General features: G+C 35.1%; 5 protein-coding genes and 1 long non-coding RNA gene across 12 annotated transcripts; 2 read left to right on the forward strand and 4 right to left on the reverse strand.

Annotated features, from left to right (window-relative positions):
* Window positions 1-15: 15 nt before the first annotated feature.
* Window positions 16-895, reverse strand: LOC107269497 (39S ribosomal protein L51, mitochondrial). The gene is made up of 2 exons (XM_015743389.2): window positions 740-895; window positions 16-561 (listed from the first exon to the last, which is right to left on the reverse strand). Exon 2 carries the CDS (start codon window positions 558-560, stop codon window positions 72-74), a length of 489 nt encoding a protein of 162 aa, XP_015598875.1. The 5' UTR covers window position 561; window positions 740-895; the 3' UTR covers window positions 16-71.
* A 5-nt stretch (window positions 896-900) lies between these two features.
* Window positions 901-5,044, reverse strand: LOC107269495 (major facilitator superfamily domain-containing protein 6). 3 transcript variants are annotated; one of them, XM_015743385.2, is made up of 9 exons: window positions 4,294-5,044; window positions 3,366-3,523; window positions 2,664-3,293; window positions 2,401-2,591; window positions 2,178-2,314; window positions 1,908-2,023; window positions 1,580-1,825; window positions 1,360-1,512; window positions 901-1,240 (listed from the first exon to the last, which is right to left on the reverse strand). In XM_015743385.2, the coding sequence occupies exons 2-9, from the start codon at window positions 3,430-3,432 to the stop codon at window positions 1,170-1,172; spliced, it is 1,611 nt and encodes a 536-aa protein (XP_015598871.1). In that variant the 5' UTR covers window positions 3,433-3,523; window positions 4,294-5,044; the 3' UTR covers window positions 901-1,169. The 3 variants fall into 3 exon arrangements, with proteins under 3 accessions (XP_015598871.1, XP_015598872.1, XP_015598873.1); XM_015743386.2 differs by having other exon boundaries at window positions 4,038-5,044; XM_015743387.2 differs by lacking the exon at window positions 4,294-5,044 and adding an exon at window positions 3,617-3,740.
* LOC112494608 lies at window positions 3,797-4,152 on the forward strand. The gene is made up of 2 exons (XR_003060206.1): window positions 3,797-3,908; window positions 4,009-4,152. It is a non-coding gene; the product is annotated as an uncharacterized LOC112494608 (long non-coding RNA).
* A 435-nt stretch (window positions 5,045-5,479) lies between the features above and the next one.
* LOC107269494 (transferrin) lies at window positions 5,480-11,429 on the forward strand. Its single transcript, XM_015743384.2, has 13 exons — window positions 5,480-5,999; window positions 6,962-7,070; window positions 7,146-7,279; window positions 7,351-7,478; window positions 7,555-7,699; window positions 7,760-8,039; window positions 8,111-8,265; window positions 8,335-8,581; window positions 8,657-8,805; window positions 8,863-9,024; window positions 9,093-9,295; window positions 9,365-9,511; window positions 10,929-11,429. The coding sequence occupies exons 1-13, from the start codon at window positions 5,912-5,914 to the stop codon at window positions 11,112-11,114; spliced, it is 2,133 nt and encodes a 710-aa protein (XP_015598870.1). The 5' UTR covers window positions 5,480-5,911; the 3' UTR covers window positions 11,115-11,429.
* LOC107269496 (probable isoaspartyl peptidase/L-asparaginase CG7860) lies at window positions 9,518-10,926 on the reverse strand. The gene is made up of 2 exons (XM_025086795.1): window positions 10,094-10,926; window positions 9,518-10,032 (listed from the first exon to the last, which is right to left on the reverse strand). Exons 1-2 carry the CDS (start codon window positions 10,895-10,897, stop codon window positions 9,538-9,540), a joined length of 1,299 nt encoding a protein of 432 aa, XP_024942563.1. The 5' UTR covers window positions 10,898-10,926; the 3' UTR covers window positions 9,518-9,537.
* A 417-nt stretch (window positions 11,430-11,846) lies between the features above and the next one.
* Window positions 11,847-16,518, reverse strand: LOC107269492 (WD repeat-containing protein 60). 5 transcript variants are annotated; one of them, XM_015743379.2, is made up of 16 exons: window positions 16,365-16,518; window positions 15,264-16,037; window positions 15,081-15,200; window positions 14,814-14,992; window positions 14,455-14,605; window positions 14,223-14,363; window positions 14,024-14,164; window positions 13,653-13,958; window positions 13,381-13,553; window positions 13,093-13,309; window positions 12,830-12,981; window positions 12,623-12,771; window positions 12,505-12,563; window positions 12,278-12,432; window positions 12,085-12,217; window positions 11,847-11,999 (listed from the first exon to the last, which is right to left on the reverse strand). In XM_015743379.2, the coding sequence occupies exons 1-16, from the start codon at window positions 16,374-16,376 to the stop codon at window positions 11,877-11,879; spliced, it is 2,985 nt and encodes a 994-aa protein (XP_015598865.1). In that variant the 5' UTR covers window positions 16,377-16,518; the 3' UTR covers window positions 11,847-11,876. The 5 variants fall into 5 exon arrangements, with proteins under 5 accessions (XP_015598865.1, XP_024942553.1, XP_024942554.1 ...); XM_025086785.1 differs by having other exon boundaries at window positions 13,641-13,958; XM_025086786.1 differs by having other exon boundaries at window positions 13,641-13,958; window positions 14,820-14,992; window positions 15,075-15,200.
* Between the last annotated feature and the right edge of the window lie 212 nt (window positions 16,519-16,730).

Raw genomic sequence — 16,730 nt, forward strand, 5'->3', positions numbered from 1 at the left:
CCAGCAATCCTCATATCACTTTAATATTAATTCTATTTATTTATTTGAACTTGAACATTATCAAGAATGATTTATATGTTAGACATTCCAGTTTTAGTTTTGCGATTAAGAAACTTGTACAGATATCGGATTCTCTTCTGAAGCTCCAACCACTTAGTAGGCCTGATAATTGGGAATAGTCCATTCTTATACATTTTTCTCTTTCGCAATAGTACTTGGTATTCATTACCATTAACACCTCGCAGCCAAGGCCTTACATCGTAAAGTATTCTTGTAGGGTGAAGTTTCTCGTTACCTAGGATATCAATATAATCATTCTGTCCAAATAGGGCTCTTTTCTCGTGCCAAACATTCTTTGGTTTATACACAGGCATTGGTATTCTTTTTCCAGAAATTATGTGTGGTAAAAGGCCACGTATCTCTGCTTTTTCCTTGTATCCATATCGCCTGGGTCTAGGACCCTTGGCTACTTTGTCTGCATGATAACGAAATCTAACTGATGTCAACTGAGGTGTCCAGACGCGTATGGCCGTTCTGATTGAATTTGCAATCCAGGACATTCTGCGAGAACAAGATCAGATATTATATGGCTGGGTAAGAGATAATCTTAATTAAAAGGATAGAATTTCTCTTCGGCAACATAACATAACCTATATGGTTTCAAATTCCTTTTATTGCTATTAATTACTGTAAGTAACGTATGTTTAATTTTGGAAAACAGTCCAAATGATTTACTTACTTTTTAAATACCTAGTACGTCAGATAATTAGTGAAACTTCTTGCTGTTTTTAATATCGGATACAAGGAACCATTTTTTGGTTAAAACACACTTCGTTAGTTGCGGTCACCCAGCGCTGCGCTACCAATGCGCAGACTCATAATTATATTATAGATATGATATATAATATAGTAAAATTTATTTTAATTCATAATTTTTGCCGGTATATGTTTACTATGATTATTGTAAAGCACAGATCCCCATATTTATTAAAATGACAAATTTGATTTTTCTAACGAAATATATAAATCCATAGTCTTATCTATGTGAATACATATTATGCGATCGCAGTCCATATCTCAAATAACAAATATAAAAATTATATAAAAAGATAAACGTATAGTTTATCGTTTATTAAACGTTTCATAAATAATTAAAACATAATATTTGGTTACGCCTTTTCTCCGACACATTCGGCCGCCGCTTGTTTCACACTTTTCCATTCAACATCGTGTTTCGTAGCTGAAAGAAAAGAATTGAGCATTTTAGCATTGAGCATAAAAGCAACAACGAATCATCAACATAAATGCAGTTGATAACATTAATTGTAAACAAATGTAAAATATGTTCATAAAACATACTTCGTGCCGGCATTGCGTATTGCAAATATAGCAGGTGCAATACGAGATAAAGAAAAGAAGTAGCGGCAGCAAGTGTGGAAAGTATTTTTAAAGTCATCGAGCCACCCAGTTTTTTGTACAAAATTCCACCAATTAGACTGCCAATAGAAAAGCCTGTCAATCAGAAATATTGAAGACATCGTATCAAAGATAATCCAAATTTTATAATTATAAGACTTACCAAACCCGTCATCCATTCCCGCCACGATACCCTGAACCGTGGCTGATGTTCCGGGTGGTGAAATGGCACTAGCGTAAGCTACGATTGTTGTATAACACAATGCATATGTGGGTCCCTGCATGAAGAATTCAATGGGCAAGACCCACCAAGGAGTTGGGGCCAATGAAATAAGGCCTAATCGTATTGAGTAACAGACAAAGCAGAACACAAAGCTGTATCCATAACCAAATTTCTTTAATATCTTTCCTAATAAGAAAAAAAATGTTTATTGAATAAAAAAATCGTACCAATAAATTAAATTATAATTCAATTAATCAAAATTGCATACCCGAGAGAGAAAAAAATATAACTTCTCCGCCTAAGGTCTCAGCAGCCACGATTAATCCTTCTATCAGTTTAATCTGACTCATGTAACCCGTCGCCTTCGCTAAATCTTCTAGATACCTAGTTAGAAAATATTATCGTATATTATCAAACAACTGTACAGGATTATCCATCTTAAATAGACCAGTAACAATTGATAGATATGCCATTACTCGTGACCGTCAGATTTTGAACTATTGCATTTAAATATATAATATCCGTGTTTTATACTCACCAAAATAAAAAATAAATTATGAAACTGTCAAATATACCAGCTAGAGTAGCGAAACACAAGAATATCACTATTGCCTTCATCTTAAGTAATTTGTAAACGTCTTTTAGAATATTTTCCGATCCCGACATGGTGGGTAACTAAAAATATCTAGTGTAAGATAGAAACTTTTAAATTTACTCAATTTTGTTATTCTTGTAACTTATTATGAATTGCAAGCGATCACCTCTAGTTTGGTGCAGCACATCAAATCGATACAGGAAAATCCCATAACGAGGACGAAGGCAGGAGTGTAGTCTTTTATTGCTTGACCTTGGGACCACCAATCTACAGCATAACCAGCTAAAAAAGCTGTAATTCCAAATCCTATAGTGCCCCATACACGTTGTCTACCATATCCCATCTGACCACCATGTCCTAAACAAAATTTTAGACTGTATAGAATTTCAACATAGGAAAATGGCTAAAATATATTTTAATTATTATTACCCAGCACATCGAAGCAGATTGCGTCACTTATGCAATTAGAAACGTTGAATCCTATATTGCCAAGAGACATTAGGATTACAAAGCCCCAGAACGTGATGGAAGTGTAGAGGCAACTGGTTTGAATATTTTCACAGGTCACGTCGCAAGTGTTATTAGATTGACAGGTCGCATTAGCATCAATGATACAAGATGAGTTCGCAGAAAGTTCTTTCGTGTAGTCATTGTAAACAAACATATTAGTAGCAAAATTGTTGCTACTGCAATTCCAATAGCATGTCACATTAATACCAATGTCACATGGGGCAGTAAAGGGTACTACTGAATTATTCTGATGGACTGCACACATTTTGAGTGAAGAACAGGAAACGTTCCTGAAGCCATTGTCTGGTAACATTGTTCCCGGAAGTGATGGCAAAAAATGCAGTAATACATAACAGCCACTCGTTGCTGCCAGGAGACAAACAAATATGCATTTTCGATAGGCCCGAAAATGATCAACCAAAAAACCAAAAGCTGGTTTTGCTATGAGAAATAAAATGGGTAAAATAGCGGTAATGCTACCCATGACCAGTGGTGAAATTCCAAGCTGTTTGCCGTAAACCGGTAAAAACGGTAATATGGGTCCCATGGCTAAAAATATAGAAAGTTAAACGGAGAATATGAATCCTCGGCAAATATACGAAAATCAACGCGAATACTTACCAGCCATAAAGAAAAAAAAATGAGCCTTGATCGGCAGCTGCTTCGAATTTATTTGAATCTTTCCCATTTTTATTGATCTCGATATCAGCTAATCATTAATCAGAATTTTTAATTATCGATCGAACGATAATCTTCGGAAGTCTCTATGACATAATTTACTGAAACACCATAAAAGTAAATAATAATTATATGTCGATTTGATTTTTCCTAAACTATTTTATCGATTCCTTTTCACAAATTTTGTGATTTACATTATTAGGAGTTATTTCATGAACTTTACACAGACGTATCTTTTTAGCACAATGATAAACACTCGAGACACAACAATACCGTTCGCTGTTAGCATCGCATTTGAACGCTAGAGTTCTATTCACGTTGGTTCAAAATTTTCATCTAACTAACCACCGCTATCTAATCTACAAACCTACAAATTTAATTTTAATAGACTGCAAGGTTTACACACGAATCATCATTGAGTCATAAATAAAGAAGACCACAGATATAATAAACCATTTATAACCACAATGGAAACACTGTCTATCAGTAAGTACGAAACAAATTCCCTTAAAGAAGATTAAACAATGCACAAGATAAAATCATTTATTAACAGAAACACGTGATGGAAAATTTTCAATATTCATAGCTTTTCTTAGGAAATGCATTCTTACATACCATATTTGCGTCCATCCAGACAAGGATTACTTCGTATGGTCACTTACCGACCTATCCTAGGGTAATACTTATCACTACGAAGTCAACATTATCTATAGTAGTTAACCAAAAAAAAGGGAACGAAATGCATATCCGAATGCATCACAAGGTTATTCGCTTGTTGTGAAAGCGATGCCAGACGTCGTCTCTGTACGTGAAAATAACCCCAACAAACGAGTCCACGGAAAATAAAGAAAAAGGCACTCCGCCCACTCACCAGATAAGATTAAAAATAAAGCAATTCCATCGTCTGCACAGAGAATTCCGATCAATTATTATCGCAAGAAAGTGTATGTAATAAAAGTGCATGAAATAAAAAAAAGATAATAGAGTCGCCACGCAATGCTTCTCTAACGTCAAATGCCAAGCAACTGGCGGTCACTGGCAACATATCCACGTGCGTACGACATCCTATAAATCCAAAACACGTATCGAAGCTATCCGAGAATACCCGAGTCTATCCGAAGTCCTGTAAGCTTAAGTATTTTGAATGCAAGACGATATTTAATCACGAATCAAGGCGTGGCCTTGTATCTCTCCTTATCTTCGTGTTTTGTATTCCTATTATTATACGTATTTATACCATGTCGATTAACAGTAAGCTATAATATAAATTTTACTCACAACTTTAAATCGCATAGTATACTCATACCGATTACAATCTCAAAGAAACGTATCAGATTTATTTTACTATCTCGTAAGAAAGTATTAGTGAATGAAATTGTACTAAAGTATATTGTATAAACTTACATTACCAATCCGCTTAACAGTATAGATATGTATATAAACTGCTTAAAAAAACATTACGAGCCTCTTAGCAATACGTGTCACCCCTCACTCTCTCTATATATATAACTACACTATACATGACACTCTGTATACAGTAAATTAAATGGAGCATCGGAAGCTGTATTACATTAATCCAATAATATAGCATACTATGAAGACACTGTAATTTATCAACACAAATTGAACGTCATAAGACAATACTGTTTTTATACGCACAGAGTATCTTTTTTTTTAGAACTAAATATCCATGCACGCATGTACATCGTATCCTAAAAAAGGATATTGTTGTTGTCTTCCATGCCTCAGGAATACCACTCTACTCAGTAAATCCGATAATTTTCCGACACACTGTATATTTGAATCTTAAGTATTCTTATTTTTTTGCCCTGTACCAAACGTCACCACCGATTATCCTCGTCCCGTTTCATCAATGGTATAATCGTCGGATCGACTGTCCAACATCTCCCGTGCCGGAAAGTCACAAGCTTTCTCGTAAGTATATGCGTGTAAAATCTACACACACGATACAAGTGCATATAGATATACGCACTTACTACACGCATATTCCTATTACGTACAAGCTGGACTCCCACCAGAGTAAATCCAGTTCCCTTGGACTTTCGGCTAGAGACTACGAGAATGTCAGTATTCGCTCGAGTGACTAGTAGTCCAGTAGACGCTTTACTCCTGTTCGGTACTCATTCTATAGATAGAAAGAAAGGAAGGGAGAAGGAATTAAGTAGGATACGATCGTAGGAGAAGGAAAAAGAAAAGCAAAGTTGCGATCACGTGGCGTGACGGTTATTTTCGAATTAAATTTTTTAATTCACATCCATTTTCTTTACATTTATTTTTTTATTCAACATCGTCCTAACCCACCGAGCATACTGTATCCTGTATACTGTCTTGCCAGTGAATGTCAGTTTGCCGAGGCCTTTGTCCCGCTTCTGTGAAACTCTGAAAGTTTTAAGACACCTGGAGATCAACTCCAGGAAATGTAATCAACTACTCATGTGAAATCTATGCGAATCGTTGAACAGTGAAACATGAAGGAAATGTTCACTTGGTTTATTGTCGTGTCGGCTTCGCTACTGTTCTCCGTGTCAGCACAGGAGAGCATTCACACTGCGAAACGTGAGTAGATTTTACGGTGTTGTTGCCAATAGTATAAAAAAAAAAATGACGCTTAACGCGTGGAGATTTACTTTCGTTTGAATTTCATACGGAGAGAAACGATTTATGGTATTTTATCTTCAAATACGGTGATTTTCTTATTTATAAAGGCCAATTGACTTTGTAGTACTTTATTGCCACTAAATTTAGTCCGCAATTTATCACGTTTATAAGTCTTAGTCACTGTCGACATCCAAGTTAACGGAAGTTCGAAGGTCGTATATATATATACATTTGATAGAGTTGGATGGTTTCTGCCGAATGATATATTTGATTGAAGCTGCACTTTTGTTATTCTTGTCTCTGTGACAGAGAGATGCGCTTTGTTTTGCACTTGCAGAACACCAAATGCTATGTCACGTGGGATAACATGATAATTAATCTACCGCTAGGAGATACGAATTCCCATCGGCTGCTCAGATTCTGTGAATTGGAATGTTGGACATACTAATTCATTTTGCTAACTTCACTGTAAACAGTTTGATACTATTGATTAACTTCCATTGACGATCCTATAGATGTTTAATCGTAGTCACGCATATCGGCCACTGACATATATAGTAATAGATATAATAAATATGGCACTGGTAGTATAGTATATACATGCTGTAGACTATTGTAAGTTAGATTCGAAAATCTGCACGTTATAATAATAAATTATTGCGAATTGGAACTTCCTGCATTGAATCATACCTAAGGAAAGATCATAAATCAACAGATAAAGGAGCAATTTACTCGAATTAAAAAATTAATTAACTTTCCTGAAGGAATTAACGGATGGTTATTATACGGTTAAAATATTTGCAATTATACTGGCAGTGTTCCGGTCTGATTATTATTATTATAGTAGGAACGTCAGTAACTAAGTCTACTTGGTGCTTAAGAAAAATTATTTTATTCCTTTTTTTTTTAATATCTTCCAGTTAAGCTGTGCGTGGTTGCCGATAGTCGGACTGCGAAGAGGATTCATAGGACATGTCCGAAACTTGTTACCCCTGGAAGTCAGGTAGTTTGTGTTATAGCAAATGATAGGCAAGTATATAAATTACAATAGTGGATACTGAGATTTTAGTGATTGGGGAGTTTTAATTAAAAAAAATTTTTTAGATCCGAATGTTTGACACAGTTAACAACTGCTAGTAGCGATTTCACGGTTTTGGAACCAGAAGATTTGGTTGCGGCTAGTGGTTATACCGAATACAATATTCTAGTCACGAATGAACTCAGACTGTTTAAAACAGGTAATTGATTAATGGATTACAAATATAGTTTTAAAGGAAACGTGGTTTTTTAAAATTTTGAAATTCTTTAGAGAATCAACGTTACGAGATTGTCGCTCTGGTGAATAAGAATGTCGGAAGTCTGTTCGATCTACGAGGAAAACGATTTTGTCATCCAGGATACGAAACTTCGGATGATTGGACGCAAATCTTCGCCACGGTTGACAAATTTAATTTAGACTTGAAGTTTGGGTGTTTACTGAAAAAAATTATATCAGCTTTTTTGTTTTACGTAGTATTTTGAAAAACGGGTCATTCTCAATGAATGCGATACTAATAAGACGCTAGTAGAGAACCGGATGCATACGTTATCCAATTATTTCGAAGCAGCCTGTATAGCTGGTGCCTGGACACCGGACTCTGTTCTGGACACTCAACTGAGTTAGTTTTTCAAAATGAAATTATTGTTTTTTTTTGTTATTATTAAGAAATTTTTTTTAGAATCAAAGTACAAGAACCTTTGTGCACTTTGTGAAAATCCTGCTGGTTGCTACGCCGCTGACAAGTATCATGGTCGTGAGGGTGCTGTTTTGTGTTTGACTGACAGCATGGGTGACGTTGCCTGGGTCAGATTACAAGATGCCCTTCAACATTTTAAGTCCCTGGGGATAAAAAAGCGTGATTATGCTTTTCTTTGTCCCGATGGAACAGTCAAACCTATGGATTCGAATAGTCCTTGTGTATGGATACGAAGACCATGGCCAGTGGTTGCATCTCGAGTGTGATTAAATTTATTAATTACGTCATGTAATGATATCGAGAATTTTATATATAAAATATATATTTTTCCAGTGAGGTCGCTGAGCGAGTTTCAAATATTATGAGATATTTAGATCAAGCCTCCGCGTCTTCTTGGCAGAATGCGGTACTCCGACTTTTGGAAAGTTACCGTTCCACGCCTGTACCCACGGACACGTTACAAACGTCTGAAGATTTTTTATCCAGATGTAATGATAAGTTGATTATATAATTATAGGCAGCTATTGGAGGAGTCAGATATTAATTTTTCTTTCCAGTTCCAGGATTTATGAGCGCTAACAAACGCACTGGTTGTCAGCCATCGCGAAGAATACAATGGTGTGTTGCATCGAATCTTGAAGACCGGAAGTGCAGATGGATAAGACAAATATCTTTTGTTTACGGAATCGAACAGCCGATATCCTGTTACCAGGTAACTAGTAGGAGAGACTGTCTTGAAGCAGTTAAAACTGGTCAGTCTGACATCTTTGTTGCTAAACCGGAAGAGGAGCTGGAATGCCGGAAGTGAGATATATATAAAGGATATTTATTCTTCAAAAAATAATACCAGTAAGTTATCTTAATTTTTTGTCTTGGCAGAAAGGGACTCAAACCCATCTTATGGGTCACTACTAATAAGCAGGAGGATATGAATAAAATTTTGGCAGTTGTGCGGGAAGATTCAAAATTTCGAAAACTTAAGGATCTCAAAGGTGGCAAAGCTTGTTTCTCAGGATACAGAAGTATCGGTAAGTAACTTTTTTTTTATTAAAAATTATAGTACTGAGACTGTGATTCATTTTAAGGCTGGAATGCATTCGTCTCGATAATGGGAAATAAATCTCTGAACGATTGGGCGTGCTCGGATGCTGAAGCTGTGAGCAATTTTTTTAGCGATAGCTGCGTTCCTGATTTGAGCAAAGATAACGAAACCATGCCAGCCAATTTGCATTCTTTGTGTAAATCAGGTATGAAAATTAGTATAGTTACTGAATAAATTTGAAACCGATATAAAAAAAAGACTTCATAAATACAGACTCAAGGGTTGGTGACGAGGCGAGCACTTTTCAATGTCTCACTTCCGGCGCGGGCGACGTCGCTTTTATGAGTTCAAAAATGTTCCAAAAACTCACGAGTAACTCATCCAAGTACAACAAAAAGGGTTTCCGGTCTCTTTGTGAAGACGGCTCTCACTTTAATGAAAATTTCTGTTTCTTGACATGGACCACTTTGGGCTCGGTAATTACATTATATAATTACGATAAAAAATTGATTCAGCATCGATAACTCATAACGAAAAATACGTAGGTAATGGTGAATGAAGAAATTTCAAATTTGAGAAGAGACGACATTTATTCCACTCTACTGGAATTGGACCTAATGTTTGGTCAAACCTTTATACGAGCTTTTTCAATGTATGGTACATATGATGGTAATCGTAGCATAATATTTCCGGTGAGTAATTAATTTGTAATTATTTATCAATCTATGTCCTCGCATAAACAATCCAAATTACCTTCCAAATCACGAATCTCATCATAGCTCATAGAGTCATTTTCATATCCATAAAAAATCATACCATTATCACAGAAAGCAAATGGAAAATGCATACTTTTTGAATATACCATAGGTGTACCATTGATGTCGACCGCAACGCCACCTATATCCGATTCAAACATTTCTTTTTCAAAAAGATTCAATTCTGTCTCAACTGCTAATTCTGGTGCAGCTCCACAAACTTCGTTGATATCTTTATTAATCCTCTCCACGATCTTTCTTGCGGGTCCATACAGATAAATTGATTTCTCATTACCGGAAACGGAAGCGCAAGCATTCCCTTCGGCAAAAATTCCACAACCAATGACAGTTCCACTTGGACTTAGATAACCAGAGATTTTTCCAGTATGCCCAGCAGTCGACGTACCACTCACCAAAATTCCATTTCGATCCAGCGCAACTGCTCCGACTCCACCCACCTTTAATTTGTGACAATTATCAGTTGCATTAAAAATATTTATAAAATAATCAACTATCTACTTGCAAAACTGTGGGTGCATTAAGTAATCGTCGAGCATCTGCTTCTAATTTAGATTTCTCCAATTCTCTTTGTTTAGCTTCCTGTTTCATCAAAAACCTGGTTACACACTGTGGTAATTTTTTTGCACTTGTAACTTCTGGTTTGTCGGTGACCTCCAATATGTGATTCTCAAAATTACTTGAAGTATCTTCATAATTTTCCTCCAGTTCATCCTGGTCATTGATTGTGGAATTACTTATTGCTTCCTCGTTATCCTCATATAATTGTGTCGAGGAACCGGATGTTATGTTCTTTTTAAGCGATCCTGGTTTCAAAATGGGAAATCCCATTTCAATTGCAAATCTCTGAGCGCCATTATCAACGACCAAAACATTATCCGTTTCCTGTAGAACTTTTTTTGCAAGGCTTATTGGATGTTCGATATCACGAACTGAACCAATACAACCAGCATTCCAATTATTATCCATCAATCCGGCATCCATTACTATATTGCCATTTATATCCAAGGATCCTCCTCTGGCGCAATTAAAATATGGTTGACTTTCCATATGACAGATTGCTGTCTCTACAGCATCTATGGACGAGCAGCATTCCAAAAGTTGTCTGTACGACTTCAAAGCAGCTTTTTTAACCTCTTGAAGCATATAAGATAATTCCTTATTTGGTATTCGTCCTGCTCCACCATGGACTATTATTACTGGATTCTTTTTGGCCGGTGTATTTCTTCGTTTTTCCTCTACGATATCAGCCTCCTCTTTGGCTTTCGCTAGAATCGTATCTATCCATGTGCAATAATCACACATTGAGACTGAAATTTGGAATTTCTTTTTACAGGAAGAAACGCAACATCTGCAGCGTGACGTTAGTCACATTGAAAATGAAAAAAGTTACGGGGATATCGTGCAAAATCTTATGCAGGCACAGTGCAGTGGTACCAGTTATTTAAATATTCAATATTATAATGCCAAAACGATAATGCTTTTACTAATAACATTTACTCTGAGTCATTTAATGATCTAGTTAATCATTTTTTTGGTATAATTACTGTGATATTTCAGCATGAAAATCATTGAGATTTTGATTGTTGTGTAATATATAAGGTATTTTATGACTATATTAAAAAAAAAAAAAAATGAACTTTTGTAAGAAACTAGAAACTCGTGTTATTTCTTTTATCGTAAGCATGATTTTATTTCAACTGATTTTTATTTTATATAATAGTATCTAAAGTCTAACGGTGTATTTAAATGAATGGAATCGTATTATATTTGATGTTAACAATATTTAAAGGATGTTCGCCATATTGACTTTGATAAAGTATCTTTGTAAACTCTTGTTACTGATCGATTTTCAAAAATCAGATATAATTAGCATTTGGACCCACACCACTCAGGATACAATTTTTTGTGCCGGTTGTGATTATCCTTTGGACGGAAAACTGTTTGAAAACCTATTTTCTATATGTCTATAAAACTACAGTACAACGTGTAAAATAGCAAGTATTAATTAACGCATCAACTATTCTTTTCCTCAAAGATGCTTGAAGAGAAAATTATATTAATCGTTATTGCAGTCTTGCGAATTAATCGAATATGAAATCGTCCGAATACAACAATAGGGTTCTAATAAAAAATATCCTTTTTAGGATATAACAATCTTAACGATATGTCGAAATGGTAATTTAGAAAATTGTTTTTTGATTTTGTTTATGGTATCTTCTTAATTCATTGCTTTTCACTGAAGCATCTTATTAAGCACTTATAATATTTATTACGAATTAAATTATAAGATCTCGACATAACGTAAAAATGTATTCAAATCTTTTTGAGTCTCTTCCATTTTTGAATAATGAAAATCTTTCTTCAACATGTGTATCTCCACTGTTCCAGTATCAGTACCGAAAGCCTGTAGAACAAAGATTTTTCCAATTATAATGCTATTGAACAAAATATGTTTAATATTATCCACAAAATTATTATACTCTATTTACCAGATATTGATTAATCATATCATGATCATTTTTGCAAGGAGATAATTCCATACTGCATATACGTCCCCACGGATTTGTAGATATCTCATATATTGGGAATAAGTCACTGCTTCCCAAATCCCATATACAAATTCTGAATGAAATACCAAAATATAAATAATTAATCAAAACAAACAAAATCGAACAAGCTTACTTTGAGTCGTAGTCTAGAACGTATATAGTGAACGGTTTTGATTTGGACCACTGAATATTCCTAATAGCACTTTTGCAATGTGCGTCTTTCAACTGTAAAAGGGGTCGTTCCACGTTCAAAGAATGTAGCCTCACAGTACCATCATTGCAGCCAACCTATCAATAAAATAATTTATACGATAAATTAATTTTCATATTTCTCTTCATAATAAAAGAGAGTATACTTACAAGGAAGAAAGACTCTTTAAATGGACACCTCTCTATGCACGTTGTAGCACCAGAGACATCTGCAAAAAACAATCTTATATTACAATTATTTAATTACATACATTTAAAAAAAACCTACCCATATCATTTTCTTTATAAATTGATGGACTGACTTTACGCCCAAGGCATGTAGCACGCAGTATGTTACTGGAGTTAGTAGCCAAGTAAATGTTATTAGCATCAATACTATCAACATGCATATCAACGAATCCCTGAAGATCTTGATCTCTGCAAAGAATATACTCATAAGGGAACTAGGATTATAAAGTCCATTAGATTCAATTACATTTTACTTTTCCTGGAGCCCACAAGAATCTCTTGACTTTTAACGAGTTTTACATTACCCCATTGGGATAATCCTAAATCATCATTAGACACTCCTATATTTTTTAAGACGCTCCATATTATCAAGCATCCATCTTCATCCAGACTGCATATCTATTATCAATTACTATTAAAATTTAATATTTTTCATTGCCTATAACTTACAGCCTACAGGAACAATACAAAAATGTTTGCATGTTTTCTACAAGCCTCACTGAGTTATACCTGTATTGGTATAAATTGATTGAGCAACGATCCACTTGATTCACTGTGAATCTTCGATAAGATTCTTATCGCTACAATTTCTGATGTATGTCCATTTTCTATATTTCCTGCAGTAGTATAAGTGGCCGATCTTATAATCCAATCTGTTTCATTAGCTTTATCAGTAATTCTCTGATGCCACATCTCATCCTCTCTCAAATCCCATAAACTTATTGAACTGCATAAAAAGAAATATTCACTCCTCGCCGTCAGTTATATATATATAAATTTACTAAGTTATTTAATTACCCTTCCCGAAGACCAGCAAATATAACATTGTAATATATCGAATGAAAGCAACAAGCACTTATTGGAGAAGGTGAGTAAAATAATTTTGTTGGTTTCGATGGTTCTGATATATTCCATATACATCCTATACTGGAATCAGTGATATAATTTTGTTTGCTGGAAGTTTCAATACCCTGTATACGAAATATAATTTTACTTTATCTGGTGATATGGCATTATAATGTAAATTTTAGTTTGTAATTATCTTTGCGTAAATGTACATTTCCCTGTACCTCATCAACTGGTGAATGAACAGTAAGTAAAACTTTCCTCAGTGCCTCAGAATAGTGAATAATAGTAACTGGTCTACCAGATAGAAAAGTAACGGAGTCAATAGAAAGTCTAATTAAACCATTACTGAACGGTAATTCGTGTTTGTCATTTTGCAGTACGCTGCCACCGAATTTCCGTTCTTCTAATAATGACAACATCATTCTACCAGCTTTACTTAAAAAGTCGTTTAACTGTAATATATCGAAATTAGGAAGTGGGGATGGACTTTCAAAATTTGAATCGTCACTTCCGACACCGATTTGCTCCTGAAAATTAAATTCAGTTTATTCGTACTTAGATTGTTCTGCATACTATCAGTGACGTTACTGACCATTTTGAATAACTTAATATCTTCGCTAGAATTTAGATTTCTTTTGCAAGATACTGGAAATTGTGTCCATTTATTACTGCATGTGATATCGTCCGTTTGTGTTTCCATATTAAGATTATCTTCGTTAGTTTGGACAGACATCTAATAAATGTTATATTATTGTGGGAGATAGTAAATTTTAATTGCAGTCTTTCAATACCTGTTGAGTATTTAGTTTCCCGTAATTACAGATAAATTCTTCATACGTGACTGGTGATGATTCCAGGAGGGACCATTCGATAATATCCAGTTTAATCATTCCCAGTAATTCACGACCGCGACTTAGGATTTTGGATCTCTCCTAATTTTTGTTAGGATCATGAGGTAAGAAAAAGATGTCTAATGATGTTACGGCAATTGTGTGTCATTGGATAGCAACGAGAAGCATGTACCTTTTCAATTTTATCATCTTTGCATTTTTTAAAATCGATATAACACATTTGCGAAATCGGTGGGGATTTTGTAAAATCGCCAGAACGGCCATCTTCGAAACCTTCGTCAGTCGACAAGGGCAGTGATTTAGTTTCTGAATTCTTTTCTTCCCTGTATCAGGAGAATTCTCTTTAATACCCATATGATATTAATAAATAGCGAAAAGAATGTTTGCATGCAGTTCCGTAAGAGAAGCGCAGTTAAAGAAAAGCGTCAGGGTGCGTAAATTGGAAGCTTGAGGGTGTACGAAAAATGAACTTAAATCTTAATTGTGCAGGTGCTTTATTTGTCTTGATATTTTATTCTAGTTATGGCGAACCTATACCCTCTGGCAACTGGTTGTCGCACTTCCGGTAAAGGCGGTGTTTTTGGTTGGTTCGCGGACATTGATTCTATACGAGCTGCTCTTTTTCGAGCTTCCGCCAATTCATAGTGCCCGGAATCTAACATATGCTCCTCTTCTATTTTGCGATTTTCAGCACTAGGTATCGTTTTTCGCTGTTATAAAGTTTTTTTATTTATATATTTATTTAGTTATTCATGTTCAATGCAAATGAATTTATAGAAAAATGGAAAGTACTTGTACTTGAGTTTCTGTTCGCAACTCTACTGGTTCCATCGTAACACTACTGGTACTGTCTTCAGATTCTTCACTGATTTGAGATTCTTCGCTGTCAGTACATTCTTGAAAATCTGACTCATAATCCTACAAGTATTAACAAATCTTGAAATAACATATATTTGATCTTTTGGGTTTCAAAATAACTACCTCAAAATCATCCTCGTAATCATATTCATCCTCTGCATCATTAGGTATATTTTTAAAGTTGTTTGATGAATGTTGCTGAGAAATTGTATCTTTTAATCCACTTGTAACATTCACAACTGTATGTAACACTTTAACTTCACTTGGACTTAAAGTTCTGGATTTTCTACGTTCTTTAGATGGTTGTCTTGGTCTAGATTTTGTTATTTTCTCCTGATTAGCCACATTCTCTCTATGTCTTGAGGATTGTATACTTTTAGGAGTAGACACCTGTCCAGTAATCTTCGATGCTAATTTACTGGCACTTGATTTAGGCATGTAAACTGTACTCAAACCTCGTTTCTCCATATAGCCAGTATTACTTTTCTCTCTGGATTTATTTTTTTCAATAGGTCTGCTACTATTAGTCTTTAATGATACTTCAGACTTAACTCTTGTAGTTGTGTTTCTGTTGGTCAGCTGAGACTGTATCCGAGGAGAGCTAACACTAGTTTTTGTTGTTGAGGATAAAACATTTTGTTGTGTAGTTTGTTTCTGTGGCACACTGTCTTTAGATTTGCTCCTGCTGGATAGGAGTTTGTTGGAAACATTTTGCGAAGGTTTTGATTTTACATCCCCAGCTCCTCTTCGGTTCACAGATTGTTGAACCTTCTTTTCATTAACGTCTGACTTAACTTGAGACTCAGAACTAATATCAGTCGATGTACGTACTTTCATCTTGCTTTGTGTATGTGATCTTGATCCATCTTTGGACTCAAGAGTCTTTTTAATTGCACCCTAAGAAATTCATTATCTTACCATAAAAGAAATGTTAAACAAGATTTTCCTATTTCGAATAACATTTCCAATAATAATAAGTAATACCATAAACCGTTTATTACGCATAGTAAAATATTTAATATATTCAAAAATGAACATCAATAAGTGTGCAGTGATCGTATAAAAATAAAAACCTTGACCGATTATTACATATTACGTGTATGGCTTTAATTGGCATTGAATATAATACAATGCCATAGCCATAAATTATATTGTACGGGATCAATAAATTGTGAGGATTTTTCCAGTGCTCCAAGAATTATTAAAAATTGTAGGAAAGCTTACCTTATTTGACATTATGTACTTAATTGATTTGTTTTGATAGTCGTGAAGTCGCCATGATGTAAACTGTGGTAACTGCAACCAGAGATGAGGAGGGAGATGCACAACGCTACGGTTTTAGGCGGTATGAAAATCATGCCGCTAAATCGAAGCGGCGAGTCTGGAAGTAGGATTCTGTGATCATCGCCTCCGTCGACAATGCAAATCCCGTCGTAGTCGAGCTAAACGTGAACACGAACGCGTAGCTTGGCGGGCAGAGGTTCTCCGCTACTCACCACTGGTTCCCAAAGCAACTCTTAGAACGAGACCGGGAAATATAAAACTTCTCAAGAATTATTGAAAAAGCTTATTGTTGAAATATTTTTAAGA

The sequence above is a fragment of the Cephus cinctus genome, unplaced genomic scaffold (assembly GCF_000341935.2).
Source record: "Cephus cinctus unplaced genomic scaffold, Ccin1 Ccin1_scaffold0662, whole genome shotgun sequence".
Taxonomy (NCBI): domain Eukaryota; kingdom Metazoa; phylum Arthropoda; class Insecta; order Hymenoptera; family Cephidae; genus Cephus; species Cephus cinctus.